Source organism: Loxodonta africana, chromosome 7 (genome assembly GCF_030014295.1).
Source record: "Loxodonta africana isolate mLoxAfr1 chromosome 7, mLoxAfr1.hap2, whole genome shotgun sequence".
Classification (NCBI taxonomy): domain Eukaryota; kingdom Metazoa; phylum Chordata; class Mammalia; order Proboscidea; family Elephantidae; genus Loxodonta; species Loxodonta africana.
Genome location: NC_087348.1, coordinates 5463800 through 5482305, shown reverse-complemented (window position 1 = coordinate 5482305; position 18506 = coordinate 5463800). Strand labels below are relative to the sequence as shown.

Genomic DNA, 18506 nt, shown 5'->3' with positions numbered 1-18506 from the left:
AGCAGGCACCGAGAACACCGGGAAGGCCTGGGTGGGGAAGTCAGCTCAGGACCTCTGGCTTTGCTGAGGTGCAGAGAACAGCCCTCCTGAGCTGGGCAGCAGGCTGGCCACACCGTCATGGGGAGCTGGGGTCCCCAGGGGCCCAGGCAGCTTCGGCCTTGGTGCCAGCAGCACCACACTCGTCATGATGTCAAGGAAGCCCTAGAGACCAATGGGTGTGTGCTGACCAAGCCCACACCGCTGGCCTGCGGGAAACCTGTAGAGCAGCGCAGGCACTGCAGTGGGGGCGGGCAGGAGCATGACGGAGGATGGTGAGTGCTGGGACCACCCAAGGGCCACACTGCTGGGGCAGTCTCTGCATCTGGAGGGGAACCTAGAAGGTACAGCCGAAGAAGTGACAAGCCCCAGACTCCTATGGAGCTACCTCCCATGATCCTCCAGGAAGCACCATCTAGGAAGCCGTGGGGCCCACACCCCCCCCGCCCGCCCACCGCAGGAAACAGAGTCAGAACCTGGCCCAGGGACCCTTGTGTGGAGGGGCTGGCCCCAGTCTCCGCTTCCATCCACTGCCTTGGAGGAGAGCCCACACCATGCACACATTCTCACTGGCAGCCCCAGTGCCCCTAGAAGCCCCCTCCAAAAGGCCCCCCAGTGGTCCCTGCAGTGTGGGCGGTGAGCAGGGTTGTCTGTGCACACACGGGCAGGCAGGCCTGCAGCACAGAGCACTGTCATCTCAGGAATGCCTTTGATCAGGGGTTTGTGCAGGGGGGACACAGGCCCAGGGACTCTAATCCGTTCCCACAGTCCCCTGGCCCGCCCACCCGCAGGGCCGCCAAGCCCTGGCCACACTAGCAGACAATAGTGGACAGTGGTGAGTCGGCGGCTTCCAGGGACGCTGGCCTGGGGGCCCAGCAGGGCATTGTCACCGCCGCTCACAGATCAGGGAAGAGAACCTTGGCTGGCTGGTGCTGGGGAGGCTCCACTGGCCCTGAGCCTGGGAGAGATGAAGGCCCCCGGCCCTCAGTTCCCTAAGGCCAGATGAGCTTCAGCTGGCCACCACTGCAGGTGCAGAGGGGTCTAACCAGCAGGCGTTCCGCATCCTGGAGTGCAGGCCCTCCAAGGCCATCTGAACTGAAAAACCAAACCATTGCCATTGAGTTGATTCCGTCTCATGGCAGCTCTACGCGTTTCAGAGTAGAACTGTGCTCCACAGGGTCTTCATCGACTGTGACCCTAGAGAAAGGAGCCCTGGTAATGTAACAGTTAAGTGCTCGGCTACTAACTGAAAGGCTGGTGGTTCCAACACACCAGCCACTGTTTGGGAGAACGAGCTGGGGATCTGCTCCTGTAAAGATTACAGCCTAGGAAGCCCTATGGGGCAGTTGTGTCACACAGGGTCACCATGAGTCGGAGTCAATTTGACAGTACTCAACAACGACAATCTTACTGAGGTAGATTGCCAGGCCTTTCTTCCACAGCACTGCTGCGTAGATTTGAACCAGCAACCTTCTGGTTAGTAACTGAGCACAAGCCATTTGCATCACCCAAGGCCATCAGGGGCAGATAAAAGCAGTTAGTTTACTCCGCAGGCACCATGGACCAGGCACTGTGCATAATGCTAAGTGTAGTTTCCCCCTGAATCTTCATAAAGCCCCTGGGGTTGGTGGCAGGCACAGCTCCAGGCCAGGGAGACGCTGGAGAGCAAGACAAACATAGCCCTGCTCTCACGGAGCCTAGTTTCTCACGGGTGTAATTATCCCCATGTTCTAGGTCAAGGTCCACACACTTTTGCCGTAAAGGGCCAGACAGTACATGTTTTAGGCTTGGTGGGCCATGCAGTCCCTGTCGAAACTCCTCAAACCTGCCACTGTAGCAGAAAGCAGTTGTGGACAATGTATAAACGAATGATCGTGGCTATGTGCCAATAAAACTTTATTTATAAACCACAGGCCAGGGGCCACATTTGGACTGCTGGTCGTAGTTTGTCAACCACTGTTGTAGATGAGTAGACCAAGACCCAGAGAGTCAGCACGCGAAAGCCAGACAATGAATAAGGAAAACCAAAGAAGAATTGATTCATTTGAATTTCAGTGTTGGTGAAGAATATTGACTATACCATGGACTACCAAAAGAACAAACAAATGTCTTTGAAGACGTACAGCCAGGATGCTCCTCAGAAGCAAGGATGGCAAGACTATCCCACGTACTTTGGACATGTTATCAGGAGGGACCAGTCCCTGGAGAAGGGCATCATGCTTGGTAAAGTAGAGGGTCAGCAGAAAAGAGGAAGACCCTCAACGAGATGGACTGAAACAACAGCTACAACAAGGGGCTCAAGCATAACAACAATTGTGAGGATGGCGCAGGACCTGGCAGTGTTTCGTTGTGTCATACATAAGGTCACTGAGTTGAAACTGACTTGACAGCACCTAACAACAGGAGCAGGCTCCGTTTAGGCCGAAGAGACCAACCTGAACAATGGCCTCATGAAACTTTGGGTTCAAGGCAATGCTCGGGCCCACGGTGCCTCCTCAAACCACTGCCAGGCTGCTTGGCTCAGACACGTACCCACGTGACGCCCGCCATGAAGTGGGGACAGGAGCCCTGCCCCAAGGGCCAGTGGGGCAGTGCGATGACAAGGGGTGTAAGGATTGGCCACCAGCAGCCACTCAGTAATCGGGAGTTCTTATCCCTTCCTCACCAATAACAAATAAAATGTGGCCTCGTTTTCAGACAGTCTCTGGCAATTCATTAGATACCTATCATTGGCTACCACCGGACTCTGCCCTGAGAAGGTGGTTCCAAAGTTGTAAGCCTCGGTGGAGAATGGATTAACCTTGCCTATTCTCACTGGGCAGATCTGCTGCAAAGGACCTCTTTAAAGTGTTAAAAAGCAAAGATGTCACTTTGAGGAGTAAGGTGCACCTGACCCAAGCCATGGTGTTTTCAGCTGCCTCATATGCATGAGAAAGCTGGACAATGAATAAGAAGACTGAAGAAGAACTGATGCCTTTGAATTACGGTGTTGATGAAGAATACTGAATGAAGCACAGGCTGCCAGAAGAATGAACAAATTTGTCTTAGAAGAAGTACAGCCAGAATGCTTAGAAGTGAGGATGGCGAGACTTTGTCTCACATACTTTGGACATGTTGTCAGGAGGGATCAGTCCCTGCAGAAGGACATCGCACTTGGTAAGTAGAGGGTCAGTGGAAAAGAGGAAGACCCTCAATGAGGTGGACTGACACGGCGGCTGCCACAATGGGCTCAAGCAGAGCAACGACCGTGAGGACGGGGCGGGAGCAGGCAGCGTTTTGTTCTGTTGTGCACGGGGTCACTATGCGTGGGAGCCAACTCCACGGCACCCAACGACACAACGATCTTTATGGGAGCAGATCACCATGTCTTTCTCCCACGCAGCCACGGGGGGGTTCGAACTGCCAACCCTTCCGTTAGCAGCTAAGCCCTTACCCACTGAGCCACCAGGTCTCCTACAATAACTGTAACTCCTTCTAAAAACCAGGTGCCGTCAACTCTGGCTCGTGGCAACCCCACCGACGTCAGGGCAGAAATGTGCTCCACAGGGTTCTCGATGGCTGCGTTTTCAGAAGCAGATCCCCAGTCCCTTCTTCTCAGGCACCTCTGGGTGGACTCGAACAGCTAACTTTTTTTTTTTTTTTTTTATAATAACTTTTATTAAGCTTCAAGTGAACGTTTACAAATCCAATCAGTCTGTCACATATAAGTTTACATACATCTCACTCCCTACTCCCACTTACTCTCCCCGTCTTGAGTCAGCCCTTTCAGTCTCTCCTTTCTTGACAATTTTGCCGGCTTCCCTCTCTCTCTATCCTCCCATCCCCCCTCCAGGCAAGAGTTGCCAACACAATCTCAAGTGACCACCTGATATAATTAGCTCACTCTTCATCAGCGTCTCTCTCCCACCCGCTGACCAGTCCCTTTCATGTCTGATGAGTTGTCTTCGGGGATGGTTCCTGTCCTGTGCCAACAGAAGGTCTGGGGAGCATGGCCGCCGGGATTCCTCTAGTCTCAGTCAGACCATCAGGTTTGGTCTTTTTATGAGAATTTGGGGTCTGTATCCCACTGATCTCCTGCTCCCTCAGGGGTCCTCTGCTGTGCTCCCTGTCAGGGCAGTCATCGATTGTGGCCGGGCACCAACTAGTTCTTCTGGTCTCAGGATGATGTAGGTCTCTGGTTCATGTGGCCCTTTCTGTCTCTTGGGCTCTTAGTTGTCATGTGGGCTTGGTGTCGAACAGCTAACTTTTTGACTAGCAGGCAAGTGCGTTTACTGTTTACACCACCAGGGTCTCCATAACTCCTTCTGTTGTTGTTTTTGGGTGCCATGGAGTTGATTCTGCCCATAGCACCCCGTGTGACAGAGCAGAACCACCCCTGAGGAGCCCTCGTGGTGCAGTGGTTAAGAGCTCAGCAGCTGGCCAGAAGTCCGCAGTTTGAACCCGCCAGCTGCTCCTTGGAAACCCCACAAGGCAGTTCTACTCTGTTCTGTACAGTCACTATGAGTCGGAATCGCCTCGATGGCAACGGGCTTGGTTGGGATTTAATCTTTACGGGAGCAGATGGCCAGTTCTTTCTCCTGCAGAGCGGCTAAGTGGGTTCAAACCGCCAGCTTTTCAGTTAGGAGTTGAGCAGCACTTAAGTATTTCGCCACCAGGATCCTACTTCTAGGCTGCACTAATGAGGCACCTGGGCAGAGACGGAACAGTGGGCTCTGCGGGGCCAGCAGGATGTCCCTCCCTGGACACCCAGATCCCAGACACCTTGGAGGAAGGAGTGGGCTGGAATTTGCATTATAAAGGGTCCCAAACAGCCTTATGCTTTAAAATACAGTATTTATTTTCTTCTCTAATTATAAAAATGATACATTACCAAAGCAGGTAACTTAGAAAACTCAAACGTCCACCAACGAAAACAACCCCCGGTAATCTCACCACCCAGAGAAAAGTGCTGTTCGCACCTTCATCGTAAATGAGCCAAAAGTCAGAAGGGCCCCTCGCGGGCAGTGGGCTGGACACACAAGGGCCAGGACACAGGGTGGTTCGGCCCATGCTGAGACAGCTCAGCGGCAGACAGCCACATCTCAGCCTTCAGAAGCTCTGGCCACCTGCGCCTTGGCCTTGGCACACAGCAAGGTCAGCAGAGCCAGAGGAGGGAGATGGCGCGGCCTGGCCAGCTGCAGGCTCTCCACCTCTGCCGTGTGAGGCACTCTCACCAGGATTGAGAGCCCGTGTTCTGGAGCAACTTGACAAGATGGCCTGGAGTGGAGTCGAGGCTGGGCTCTGCCATCTCGCTCGGTGCTTTCAGACAGGCTCTCAGGTGGAGAAGCGAGGACGGCCACGTGCAGCGTAGCAGGGGACCCTGGTGTGGCCGCTGAATCCCTGTAGGGCTGAGCCAGCCGGCCAGCTCACCTGTGCTTCACTGCGGACAGGTGCCTTAAAACACGGACAGACACAAAAGCTCTCATTAAAAGGATCCAAGAGTTTCTGCCTTGCAACAGCGACTAACATTCAGTTTGTGGTTCAAAATCTTTCCCCCTTAGCCATGTTCTTTTTTTCTAATTTGTTGTTGTTGAGAATATACACAGAACATACACCAATTCAACAATCACTAAATGTACAATTCAGCAACCCCGATCGCATTCTTCAAGTTGCACAACCATTCTCACCCTCCATTTCCGAGCTGCTCCTCCCCCACGAACGCATTCACTGCCCGAGGCTCTTATCTAACCTTTCGAGTTGCTATTGTCAATTTGATCCCATACAGATCTTAAAAGAGCACAGTGCTCAAGGCAGACATTCTTTACTAGTTAAGCTAAACTACTGTTTGGTTTTAAGAAGACTTCGGGGGATAGTTTTGGTTTAAGGTTTAAAGATTATCTCAGACCATGTTTCAAAAGAGGACAGCTGTGAAGGGCCACTCCAGGCTCCCTTGGGCTGGGCTGGCCTCATCCTCTCAGCAGTGTCCATATAACTGGCCACATGGGACTCCCCTAAGCACCACCAAGCACCAGATTCTCCATCAGTGCCATCTGGAATCCACACCGTGCCAATCTGTGTGTTGTGCCAGAGGCAGCGGTGTATCCTGCTGGTCTAAACATGGGAAATCAAGCTGGGGACCAGCCAATCCCCCTGCATCTCAGTTTCCTCATGTGTCTGATGAGCTACTGAAATGACTAAGTCAAACCAGGACAGGGGCCCATGGCACAGGCCCTGGCGCCGTGAGCCACAGTGATTATCACTGCTTCCCACTCACTCACTTCACACCCGCCCCATCCGTCTCCCTCATTCTCTTACGTACTCTTCTTCCGAGCACTGAGTCCAGGGCCAAGTGGTAATTCCACCCAGACCTGCCCTGTCTGGAACCAGCCAGGCCAGGCCCACTGGAGAGGACCCGTGAAGGTACCAGGTGTGGTGACCAGGTGTGGCAGCCCAGCGAGGGCTCTGCCAGGGCCTCCTCAGGCTGTGAGACAGAAAGAGCCCAACAAGGGAGGCCCCGGGGACGAAGACAACAGAGGCAGAAGCCCTCAGAGGGATAGCAGCCCTTTTGCTGGCTGAATAGGACCCCTCCCTACAGAACAATGAACACCCCATCATTGTTTTGCCTTTAATCACAGTTTTAAACACTCAACATACGGACATCCGTTCCTTGATGTTTCGTCTTTGTTCATCTGTCATCCTCAAAATGAGAGTCCGGAATCTTCTGCGCTAATTTTAAAGTCCGGCTGAACATTTAGTAATGAACAAAGCTGAAAACACAAAAACAGATGGTATTTTTAAATCTTGAGTGTTTTTACTCACAAATTAGAACATAACTCGTTTCTAACTGCAGCTCTTCTCATCTGTTACAACTATCCTAGCTCCCTAGTGCTGCTATAACAGAAATACCACGAGTGGGTGGCTTTAACAAAGAGAAGTTTATTCTCTCACAGTCCAGGAAGCTAGAAGTCTGAATTCAGGGTGCCAGCTCCAGGGGACAGCTTTCCCTCTCTGTGGGCTCTGGGAAGGTCCTTCAGCTTCTGTTTCCTGGTTCCTTGGAGATTTCCATGTGGATCTTCCCCCACCGCTCCCTTCTTGCTTGCTTGTTTGATCTCTTTTATATCTCAAAAGGCTCAAGACATGCCCCACACTAATCCTGTTCTTTAACATAACAAAGACAACCCATTCCCAAATGGGATTATAACCACTGGCATAGAGGTTAGGATTTACAACACATATTTTTGGGGGACACAATTCAATCTGTAACATTCCACCCTTTCACCCCCAAAATTTCATGTCCTTTCCACATGCAAAACAAAGTCACCCCATCGCACCATCCCGAAAGTCTTAAATCCACCCCAAGTCCAAAATCTCATCTTCTGAATCCTGTCAATCAAATCTGGGTAAGGGTTTGGGTGTGTTCCAACCTGGGGCAAAATTCCTCTTTATCTATGAAATCTAGACTACGAGTTACCTGTTTCCAAAGTACGATGGTGGAACAGGCACAAGGTAGACGTTTCCACTACAAAGTGGAGAAATTGGAGGGAAAGAAGGGATAAAGGGCACCAAGCAAGTCCAAAACCCAGAACAATTTACATTAGCTCTCAAGGCTGGAAAATAATCCTCTGTTCTTTGGGACCATCTGTGCAAGGGCCCCACCCTCCAGACGCTGGGTGTTGGCCATGCTCTCTGGATTCTGGGTGGAGGCCCCTTGGCCCTGGGCTTTAGCTCGGCCTTCCAAGCCCACTGGGACTGCAACTCTGCTCCCTCAGCTTTGGGCGGCCCCATTCTCCTAGTCCGTCTGAGTGGCCACCCCACCCCTTTGGCCCTGGCAGGCCACATTCTTCTGCCCTTTGGGCATTACAGCCCTGGCCCCTCAGCTTTGGGCAGGCCCCATCCTCTTGGTCAAACTGAACGGCAGCCCCACACTCCAGAACCAAGCTGGTGAAGAACTGACTCTTTGAAACCTAGTAGGCTATGCCTCTACCCTTTGAGACTCCAGGGGCCATGGTCCCACCCTTTGAGACCGCAGAGGCTGTGGCCCCAGTTTTTGAGACCAAGGCAGCTCTGCTTCCCCCAGTCCTTCCAACAGTTCTGATCTCCAAGCTGCTCCAGGGATGGTCCTTTTCTTTTCTTGGAGGACAACAGATATAGCTCCTTTGGCCTATTTCCTGACTGTAGAATTCCAAGAGGCAGATAGCATTCTTTCCTTTCATTCTTTCTCTGTCCCCTTCAGTCTAAGCTGATGGATTTTCCGCTGTGGTCATTGGTTAGATCCATCAGTTACAGGCTTAATCTCTTTAACAAAACCTTGTGTAGCCACGTCCTTGGGGAACATTCTAGGGCATGTGTCCTTAGTTTGTACAGCAGAATTTTCCAAATCTTTAAGTTCCGTTTTCATTTTGCACAGTGCATTTTTTTTGGGGGGCGGGGGGCACAGTTCATTTTTAAGTCCATCTCTTTCCTCTTGCATTTTACTATATACAACAAGGAGAAGCCATGTGGCCCCTTTAAGATCTTTATTAGAGATCTCATCAGCTGGATATCCAAGTTCACCACTTACAAGTTCTACCTTCCAGCAAACATTTGAGGATAATTCAGAAAAGCTCTTTGCCACTGCATAAAAAGCACCACCCTTCCTCCACTGTCCAGTCACACATTCATCATTTGCTTTTAAAGCCTCGCCAGAAGCACGTTTAATGTCCACACTTCTAGCAACATTCTGTTGCTGGCGCCATATGTATTCTCTATGACCTTCTCTATGGCTCTCCTCCCTTCCTTCTGAGCCCTCACCAGATTGCCTTTGACGTCCATAATTCTACCACATGTCTGTTCAAGGCAATCTGGGCTTTTACTGTGAGGCACCTTAAACCTCTTCCAGTCTCCACCCATTACCCAGTTTTGAGACCATTTCCACATTGTAGGTATTTGTTAGAGCAGCACCCTCACTTCTCGTTACCAAATTCTTCCTTAGCTATCTAGGGATTATAACCACAGGCAAGGAGGTTAGGATTTACAACACATTTTTGGGGCGGACACAATTCAATCCATAATACCAACCATCTAGTAAGTTTTAATAACTGTTCTCTAGACTGTTTTCACGTTTCCTACATTGAGATGCACAGCTATTTCCTTCTACTAAGGATTCATACGGCACACGCAGCCCCAAAGCCATTAGCAAAGTGCACGCCAAAGGCCTTGCCAGCAGGTCTCGGGGAGGCATGGCCAGCACTTCCATCGAAAAGAAGCACGTGTCAAACAAACCTGTTTAAACTTCCCTCTAATTTTGTCTAAGTCTTCGTGGAGTTTATCATAAGCAGGGTCGTCGTAAGGGAATTTCTGAATCATTCCAATCAATGATTCTAAGACCTTCATCTTTTTGCTGTAAAACAGAAAGGAAGTCTTTAGCTCTGGGTACATACAGCCTCTCCTTATGCTATGACTATGCCAGAAGCTTACTTAAAGGCAATGGGTGTGCTAAGAACACCTCAGATCATAGCAGGATGACTAAGTTTTTCATTACACAAAATGATGTTTGTTTACCTAGCAACATGCTTTCGTCCATACCCAATGCCCCAACATCAAACGTGGATCTACATCAAATGCGTATCTACATTTGAGTGACTGGGACGACCTGGGACAAGCCCGCAGGCCAATGGTTCTCTGCGCTGCGGGCGTAAAGATAGACAAAGTGGGGCAAGAAGGAGAGTGGTCGGGACAGCAACCGGCTGCTCCAGGTCTGGAGATTTTCCAGGGTTTAGAAACTTCGTGCCCGCAGCCTTTGGGAGTTTAGCTGCGGGCGGACTCCTGCCTCTGGCGGGTAGGAGTCAATCAGTGGCATCTGAGCTCAGTTCCCACTCAGGTGAGACAAAGATCTCTGCTGAGGAGGTGAGGGGGTCCTGCAGAAAGGGAGGGGCGTGCTGGCCAGGCACTGACTGGCTGAGCTTCCCTAGGCCTCAGTGTCCCATCTGCCAAATGGGGAGGGTAACAGCGACCTCACAGGATTCCACAAGGACTAGATGATGGATGTGAAGCCCAGAACATGGTACAGAATAGGTGCTCGGTCAACACCAGTCTCGGCACTTCCACCAGATCCCAGAGACCAGAGGCCTTACCTGTGGAGATTTAAAGACTAGCCACATACGTGCACACCGGGTGGGCTCTGACCTTTTTAATGCAACACAGATCATCGTGATGAGCACCCCTCCCCGAGCCCATGCCTGACCACCTAGGAGGCAGGAGCACTCTAGACACTGACTTGGGGAATTTTGAAGGACAGCAGTGGTGGCTCAGTGTGAGAATTCTCACCTTCCACGCAGGAGAGCCGGGTTAGATTCCCCCACAATGCACCTCACGCACACCCACCACCCACCTGCCAGTGGAGGCTTGTGTGTTGCTGTGATGCTAACCAGGTTTCAGCAGAGCTTCCAGACTAAGACAGACTAGGAGGAAAGGCCTGGTGACCACCTTCCAAAACCATCCAATCCGCAACCCACCATGGGGATGACGCGGGACCAGGCAGCGTTTCTTTCCACCGTGCATGGGGTCACTGGGAGTTGGGGGCGACCCAATTGAAGCTCACAACAACAAGCCTTATGATGAATCGATGGGAACTCAAACCACTGAGCCCTCCTGAGTACGTGCCGCTATTTGGTGTTTGGGACACAGAGAAGAATAAGAACGTCGCCCATGGCAAACCAGTTTGCAAAGAATATGACGACTAACTCTCTGAGAAAACACAAACTTGTGAGAGGTCGGAACGTGTTCAGCAAAGCACCCGGTCCCGGGAGACAAAGGGCAGGTGCCAAGACGTGGGGCAGAGCCAGCTATGTCCTCACAGGATGTGAAGACCACCACCCATCTGCAACTTTGCAAGCAGTGACTTATTCTTCTCTGGCTTGGCCCACACACGCCCAGTGGTCGCACCGTCACAGCTAGTGGACGACAGCTCACAGCTGATGTAATGACAACACCAGACCCTTAGACTTTAGTCCCGGCCTGATGCTCATCTGCCACTCGGTTCCCACCAGGCTGCCGCAAAGGGAAAGGAGCGCCTCGCAGAAGTTATCCAAGAGCTGCAGTGACTTGACTTAAGGCACCGTCCTGTAGCCCGGGCTACTGCTCTCTGTGGTTTCTTTGCTGTGAAATACCCATTATTCCACTGAACGCAAATGCAGGTGACACGCATTGTCACTCCAACATCCTTATCCGGAAAAATGAAAGAGCAGGAGATCCTCTATCAGCCTCTACCAATCTGAAGCAAGTACACTGACAAGGAAGGCCAACGAAGAAGCGATGCATTTGGATTGCGCTGTCGGCGAAGAATACTGAATGCACCACGGACTGCCAAAAGAACGAACAAATCCGTCTTGGAAGAAGTACAGCCAGAATGCTCCTCAAAAGCAAGGATGGAGAGACTTCATCCCACATACTTTGCACATGTTCTCAGGAGGGACCAATCCCTGGAGAAGGACATCATGCTTAGTAAAGCAGAGGGTCATCGAAAAACAGGAAGACCCTCGAGGAGATGGGCTGACACAGTGACTGCAACAATGGGCTCAACATAGCAATGACGGTGGGGATGGCACAGGACTGAGCAACACTTCGTTATACATGGGGTCGCTATGAGCTGGAGCTGACTCAATGGCACCTAAACCCATTGCCACCAAGTCAATACAGGACAGAATAGAACTGCCCACAGGGTATCCCAGGTGGATTTGAACTGCCAACCTTTTGGTTAGCAGCCCAGCTCTTAACCACCACGCCACCAGGGTTCCTCAATGGCACCTAACAACAATTTATGAGTCACTTCTCTAAGGGAAAGGCTCTGAAGTTGTGTTCCCAAAAGACCCTTGGACACTGCGGTGGGGTGGGGTGGGGGTGGCAGCAAGGTGGGTCTGGCAGGCTTCCCTGTCAGTATAATTTCTTCAGTTTGACAATTCCTGCTCTGACTCAGGGGTTAGCTCCTCCCGTGTGCGGGGCCATCCACACACACATGCAGCACTTCGTCAGAGCCAGCAGACTTCAGAGTTGGGGGAGACGGGGAAACCGAGCTGGGGCAGTCCAGGACTTGAGAGCCAAGCCCAGCACCGCCTGCCCCAGCGGCAACACAGGCTGCCAACCAACCACTACTCCAACCGGTGTACAAAACATCCCCTGGGGTGCCGCTCTGGTAACGTGAGAACAAGGTCGCTCCTGACTGCTTGGACCAATGGAGCAGGCCACGCAGACAGGGCAGAGAGCACCCAGTCTCAAAACTGCCCACACTCAGGTAAGCACCCTCGTTCTGAAGTCTGAATATGGGTTTGGCCCGTGTTCTAGAAGTTCAAAATACTTCAAACACAACGATGTCAGGTGGATGGGGGAATGCCACCCTCCTGGCTTGGTCCCATGTCTCCACGTACCCCATCCACGCCAGGCAAAGCCACAGGCGTCAGAATGAGGCAAAGCACCACCTGGGCTGAGCCTTCCTGGCTCCCTAGGTGCAAAATAGCCAGACCACGAGTGTCTTTTATTTCAGGCCTTGCTTCCAGCTTAGGAATGAAAAAGAGGAGACTGGGCCTCAGGGGCTTACGGAGGTAGAACATAGCAACCAGGTGCTGCCGCATCGACTCCAGCTCATGGCAACCCCACGTGTGTCGGAGTAGAACTGTGCTCCATGGTGTTCTCAATGGCTCATTTTTCGGGAAGTAGGCCACCAGGCCATTCTTCCAGTGCACCTGAGTGGACTCGAACCTCCAGCCTTTTGGTCAGTAGCCAAGTTCATGAACCCTCTGCACCACCCAGGGACTTCAGAACACAAGAAGAGCGGTTTAAAAACCCAAAAATAAAAACAACTCCAGTAACAACAGCTAGCGTTTACTTGGCACTTACAAGCACCAGAAAACTGGCTGTCTATATTTAAAAACTGGGGAAAACGGAGTCACCGCCTCTAAGCCCAAGTCAGGCCAAGACTATCGTAACCTGTCTGTGGTCAGCTTAGGGAAGAAGAAACAGGAAGACACCGACTTTAACATTATCTTAGAGGCAAGGGATCTAGAACCCATTTGGTGCACTGGCCCTCCAGGGAAAGGGCTGGGGTATGAGCTATCATCACAGGTCTTAATAGCAGCCGGTGTTCACCAGGCACCTAAAATGTGCCCGGCACCTTCTCCCATTTCCTTTACATGTCATAACAACACTCAAGTCTGACGTTACTATCCTCTCCATTTTGGAGATCAGGACGCCGAGAGTCTGATAAATCACCCAAGGTCAGTTAGGGAGCCACAGAGCTGGCCCACACGCAGAAAACGAAACAAGTCTCAGACATTACCTGTCTTTCTTGGTGGCACAACTGTGCAAAAGATATTTCCACGCAAAAGCAAAACCTTGATAGCACCCGATCTGTAAATTTAGAAAAATATTTCAGAGTGAAATTGATAAGCAACTAGCTACACTGTATCTAATCGCCGAGCTCTCAAACAAAAGAGGACGTGAGTGAGGGCTGAGGACAGGAGGACCTGCTACGCTGTTGTGCTGGGGGCCCCTGTCCAGCTCAGGAGTTAGGAGGTTAAGTCATCAGGAGGGGAACCAGCCTCCAAGGTGGCCTCGACAGTCCTCACCGCTGGTATTCACACCCTTGGAGAATCCTCTTGCTATATGAGGGTGGTTTGTGTAACAAGAAAATGTGAAGGAAGGGATGGGGTGTGACTTCTGATTCTAGGTCATAAAAGACGTCATCACCCCAAACGGCCAACAATTATTTCAAAACAAAGATGAATACGTAAGGGGACAGGGAAGGTAGATTAATGGAAACGGAACAACCAGAATGGAAATGAGGATGTTCACATATCGTGCAGGACTAACCAATGTCACTGAACAACTTGAGCAGAAACGGCTGAATGGGAACCGAAACTGCTATATAAACCTTCACCGGAAATACAACAAAACATTAAAATCACTTTTGCCTTGATGTCTTGGGTCACTGGCTCTGGGGGAAGCCTGTCGCCATGCTGTGAGCACACTCAAGCAGCACTGTGGAGAGAGCCACATGGCAAGGAGCTGAGGCCTCCCGCCAACAGCCGTGTGAGCCGCCATCTGGGAGGTGGAGGAGCCTCCAGCCCTGGTTGAGCCCTCAGATGATACAGCCCTGGCTGACATCCTCGTGGCAAACGTCAGGAGAGACCCTGAGCCTGAACACTCAGCTAAACCGCTCTCAAATTCCCTCAGAAACTGTGTGAAAGTAAATGCTTGCCGTTTTTATTTCACATGTTTTGTGGTGATCTGTTTAGCAGCAATTTATGTCTAATACAGTCGTGACTGCCTCAGATTTGGCCATTAAGGGCTTTTTTATCTGTGAGGGCCAATCTAGGAAAAAAGGCAGAACAGAAGAAAAACTACGGATCTCATGTGATTGCAGTGTAAACATAAATGGAGTATCTTCACAGGGCACAGGGCATCCACTCTGTGGGTGAGGATGCAGCTTAAGACACAAGGTAGCCCCATGACACCCCAGTGTACGCTGAAACCTGTGTAAGGCAAAAACTTGTCAGAAAAGGAGGTTCGAGTGCACCAACAGGCAACGACAGAAAAGCGGAAAGAGTGCACCCTGTCAAAGGCAGAAAACTTGCAAGACCTGGAGAAACGAGGCTCTCCCACTAAGTTCCGGCTCTCGCAGGTTTCACTGTAATTTGCGGTTGCTGGGGCCTTATCTTATTCTTCTGCAGCCTGCGTAACTTCATTACTTCTCTCCGGCAACATGCTTCGTCAGCTCTGTACTACACATGTCTCTCTAACAACACTCTGTACAATTTTAAAAGTCCTGAAGTTCCAGTTCAACTGTACCAAACGTCAAAGTTAAGTTATAAACTATGAGAAGGACTCATGCCCAGATAGGGTTCCCACTTACCTCAGATCCAATTTTGGCTCCATGAAGGGCACCATACTGCCTTCCTTCAATTATACCCAAACTACTGCCTTCTTCGTAGCCTTCCTGATATCCTTCCCCATGAAATCTATGACACAAAAGCAAAACGTTTGATTAAACGAACCGAACAGAGTATTTTTTCTGGAAAAAAACTGTTCTCCCTCTACTACCCAGGGCCAGCAGGACAAGCCAGAGTGCAGCAGAGAGAGCACAGAATTCAAGAGTCAGAAGACCTAGGTTCCAATCCCAGCTCTCCCACTTCCTGTCTCTCCTCTGGCAAGTCACTGTACTCCTTGAAGCCCAGTTCCCCTCTTCTACAATGAGGAGAGTGGGCTACATCAGTGATTCCCAAACTTGGGAGAGAACACAGGTAGAAATTTTAAAGATACAAATTCAAGAGCTTTGTCCCTGACATTCAGTAAGCCTGGAATAAGGCCCAGGAATCTACTTTTCAGAACCTCCTAGTGGTTCGGGTCTGTAGCAGGTTAGGGCACCAAAGTCTTATGAGCCTCTAAGCAGTAATGACTCGGTCAAATGCTTCAAAAACCTTCAACACATACAGGGCTTCCGATCGCATCTCAGTGGAACAGCAGTGAGAAGTGCCATCAGATCACCACAAAATACGTGACTACTCTGGTATAAAAAAGAAAAAAGAAATCATTGGGGTTGACTCTGAGTCGTAGCAACCTTACAGGGCAGGGCAGAACTGCCCCCACAGGTTTCCACACAGTAGAACCAGCTAGTAAGGTTTCCAAAGCTTTACGGAAGCAGGCTGCCACATCCTTCTGCCGCAGAGAGGAACGGCTGGTGGGTTCGAACCTTCTGGTTGGCAGCCGAGCGTTTAACCGCTGCACCACCAGGGCTCCTTGACTGTGGGATACGGAGTATGTAATGGAAGCGCTGGCTGTGAGGGCTCAGGAGAACTAGCACCATTTGAACCCGCAGTCCCCAAAGATGACAGCAGCTTCTTGGAACGGCCCATGCGGTACACACTTAACAGTTATGTGACCCTGGGGAGAGACCCTGCCTCTTCATCCGTAAAATAAGGGAAATCACAGGATCGCTTCGCTAGCGGCACTAAAGGACCTAACTGGTGTGGACACTCAGCTCACTGCCTGATTCACAATAAGTCCTCCATACACGTCGGCGGCCGATTGTTCCAGGCGCCCTGGCTTCCCTGGCTGACATTTACAGGTCGCCTCCTGTGGGCTGGACCCTGGAAGGCGGCCACAAAGCAACTGGCGGCCCGAGACGGTCCCCAGGGGCCGGGAGAGAACGGGGACGACGTCTGACACATTTGTCAGCGGAGCCGTGAATACTGCCGTATGTCCCCCGATGAGGGAACAAGGGAAAGTGGCACTTCCCAGATGGCAAAGGTCTGTCCCCCCCGAGGACGGGGCGTCGCCGGGGCCAGGGCGTCATCAGGCCCAACAGATGCCCCTGCCGGGGGAGGCGGGCCCGGAGCAGCAGCTGGGCACGTGGCGCCGGCCGGGGCGGCCGGGGAAGAAAGGACCCTCAGTGGCCTGCTGGCCCCACACACGTCCCCAGCGGGACCCACGGCACGAGCGCCCGCCCCGCCCCGCCGCGCCACGGACACTCGACACGGCGGGTTCCGGCCCCGGCGCGGCCCCGCCACCCACCTCTCATCCGCCATCACGATAGCGTCGAACATATCCTGACTCCCAGCCATGGTCCCTGGGAGCCTGTCACCCTGCTCCGCCGTCGCCAGCACACGGGGCTCGGAAACAACGCCGCGCTTCCGAGGGGGTGAAGCCACTTCCGGGAGCCGCTGCGCGGAGCAGTCTGGGAAACGACGGCGTCCGGGAGGGCCCAGAAAGGGCGGGCGCGGGGCCAGAACGCCTGCGCCCTGGCGGTGGGCGGAGCTGACCTGGCGAAGCCCCGCCCGGCGGCCCCTGCACTTCCGCCTTTGCTCCCGTGGGGACGGGTGCTTCCCGTCGGGCGCGTCCATCCGCCCCTGGGGTGGGCAGGGCGGGGGCACCCGAAACCCGAATTTTTACTTAAAAAAAAAACAGAACCAGATTCCCAAAAGTGGCTCAGAAAGAACCACGGAAGACATTCGCAAAGTTATCAAAGAACCAGAAGGCTCCGGGCCGGGGGGGATTTGGGGGGCGAAATTTCAAGGAAGGGGGTCCCCAGGTTGGAGCCAGGACGGGGAGGGGGGTAGCTACCCGGGACCCAGGCACCGACGACAAGAAGCCAGAGGAAGACACTATGCACCAGTTACCACGATGCAGCTAGATCCGAAACTGCAGTGTAAAATGTTGGTGATTTCAATGTCCACAGTAATCCCATTTAGTCAGACTGGATGTTGGCGGCGGTGGTGGTGGTGGGAGCCATACAGTCGGTTCCGACTCAGCGACCCTACAACAGAAGGAAACACTGCAGGGCCGTGCTCGGTCCTCATCATCCTTGTTAAGCTCGAGCCCGTTGTTGCAGCCACTGTGTCAATCCAGCTCTTTGAGGGTCTTCCTCTCTTTAGCTGGCCCACTACTTCACCAAGCAGGATGTCCTTCTCCAGGGACTGGTCCCTCCGATAACATGTCCAAAGTATGTGAGATGACATCTCGCCATCCTTGCTTCTAAGGAGCATTCTGGCTGTACTCCTTCAACACAGATTTGTTCATTCCTCTGGCAGTCCGTGGTATCTTCGATATCCTTTGCCACCACCATGATTTAAAGGTATCAATTCTTGCGTCTTCCTAATTCATTGTCCAGCTTTCACATGTATACGAGGCGATTAAAAACACCATGGCTTGGATCAAGTGCATCTTAGTCTTTAAGGTGGTATTTTTGCTTTTTAACACTTTAAAAAGGTCCTTTGCAGCAGATTTGCCCAATGCAACACGTCATTTGATTTCGTGGCTCCTCCTTCCATGGGTGTTGATAGTGGATCCAAGTGAAATGAAATCCTTGACAACTTCAATCTTTTTTCCGTTTGTCATAGTGTTACTTATTGGTCCAGTTATGGAGATTTTTGTTTTATGTTGAGGTGGAATCCATACTGAAGGTTGTAGTCTTTGATCTTCACCAGTAAGTGCTGCAAGTCCTCTTCACTTTCAGCAAGCAAGATTGTGTCATCTGCATAACACAGGTTGTTAATGAATCTTCCTCCAATCCTGATGCCCCGTTCTTCTTCATATAGTCCAGCTTCTTGGATTATTTGCTCAGCATACAGATTGAATAGGTATGGTGAAAGAATACAACCCTGACACACACCTTTCCTGACTTTAAACTATGCAGAATCCCCCTGTTCTGTTCGAAAGACTGCCTCTAGATCTATGTACAGGTTCCTCATGAGCACAGTTAAGTGTTCTGGAATTCCCATTCTTTGCAATGTTTTCCATAGTTTGTTATGATCCACACAGTCGAATGCCTTTGCATAGTCAATAAAACACAGGAAAGCCTCTTTCTGGTATTCTCTGATTTAAGCCAGGATCCATCTGACATCGGTAACGATATCCCTCATTCCAAGTCCTCTTCTGCATCCGGCCTGAATTTCTGGCAGTTCCCTCTCGATATACCGCTACAGCCACTTTTGAATGATCTTCAGCGAAATTTTACTTGCGTA

The 18506-nt window shown here is 51.5% G+C and overlaps 1 protein-coding gene across 2 annotated transcripts; it reads right to left on the bottom strand.

The window, feature by feature from the left end:
- Positions 1-725: 725 nt before the first annotated feature.
- LTO1 (LTO1 maturation factor of ABCE1) lies at positions 726-16705 on the bottom strand. 2 transcript variants are annotated; one of them, XM_003419532.4, is made up of 6 exons: positions 16558-16705; positions 14900-15005; positions 13325-13395; positions 9277-9394; positions 6670-6782; positions 726-5469 (listed from the first exon to the last, which is right to left on the bottom strand). In XM_003419532.4, exons 1-5 carry the CDS (start codon positions 16605-16607, stop codon positions 6714-6716), a joined length of 414 nt encoding a protein of 137 aa, XP_003419580.1. In that variant the 5' UTR covers positions 16608-16705; the 3' UTR covers positions 726-5469; positions 6670-6713. The 2 variants fall into 2 exon arrangements, with proteins under 2 accessions (XP_003419580.1, XP_023415278.1); XM_023559510.2 differs by having other exon boundaries at positions 729-6782.
- Between the last annotated feature and the right edge of the window lie 1801 nt (positions 16706-18506).

Bases quoted from the DNA above. Each gene is read 5' to 3' on its own strand.
- LTO1 (XM_003419532.4), bottom strand. From the start codon at position 16,607: ATGGCTGGGAGTCAGGATATGTTCGACGCTATCGTGATGGCGGATGAG. The intron at 15,006-16,557 runs GTGGGTGGCGGG...TTTGTGTCATAG, and splicing joins ATCGTGATGGCGGATGAGAG to ATTTCATGGGGAAGGATATC. The intron at 9,395-13,324 runs GTAATGTCTGAG...TCTGTTTTACAG, and splicing joins TGTGCCACCAAGAAAGACAG to CAAAAAGATGAAGGTCTTAG.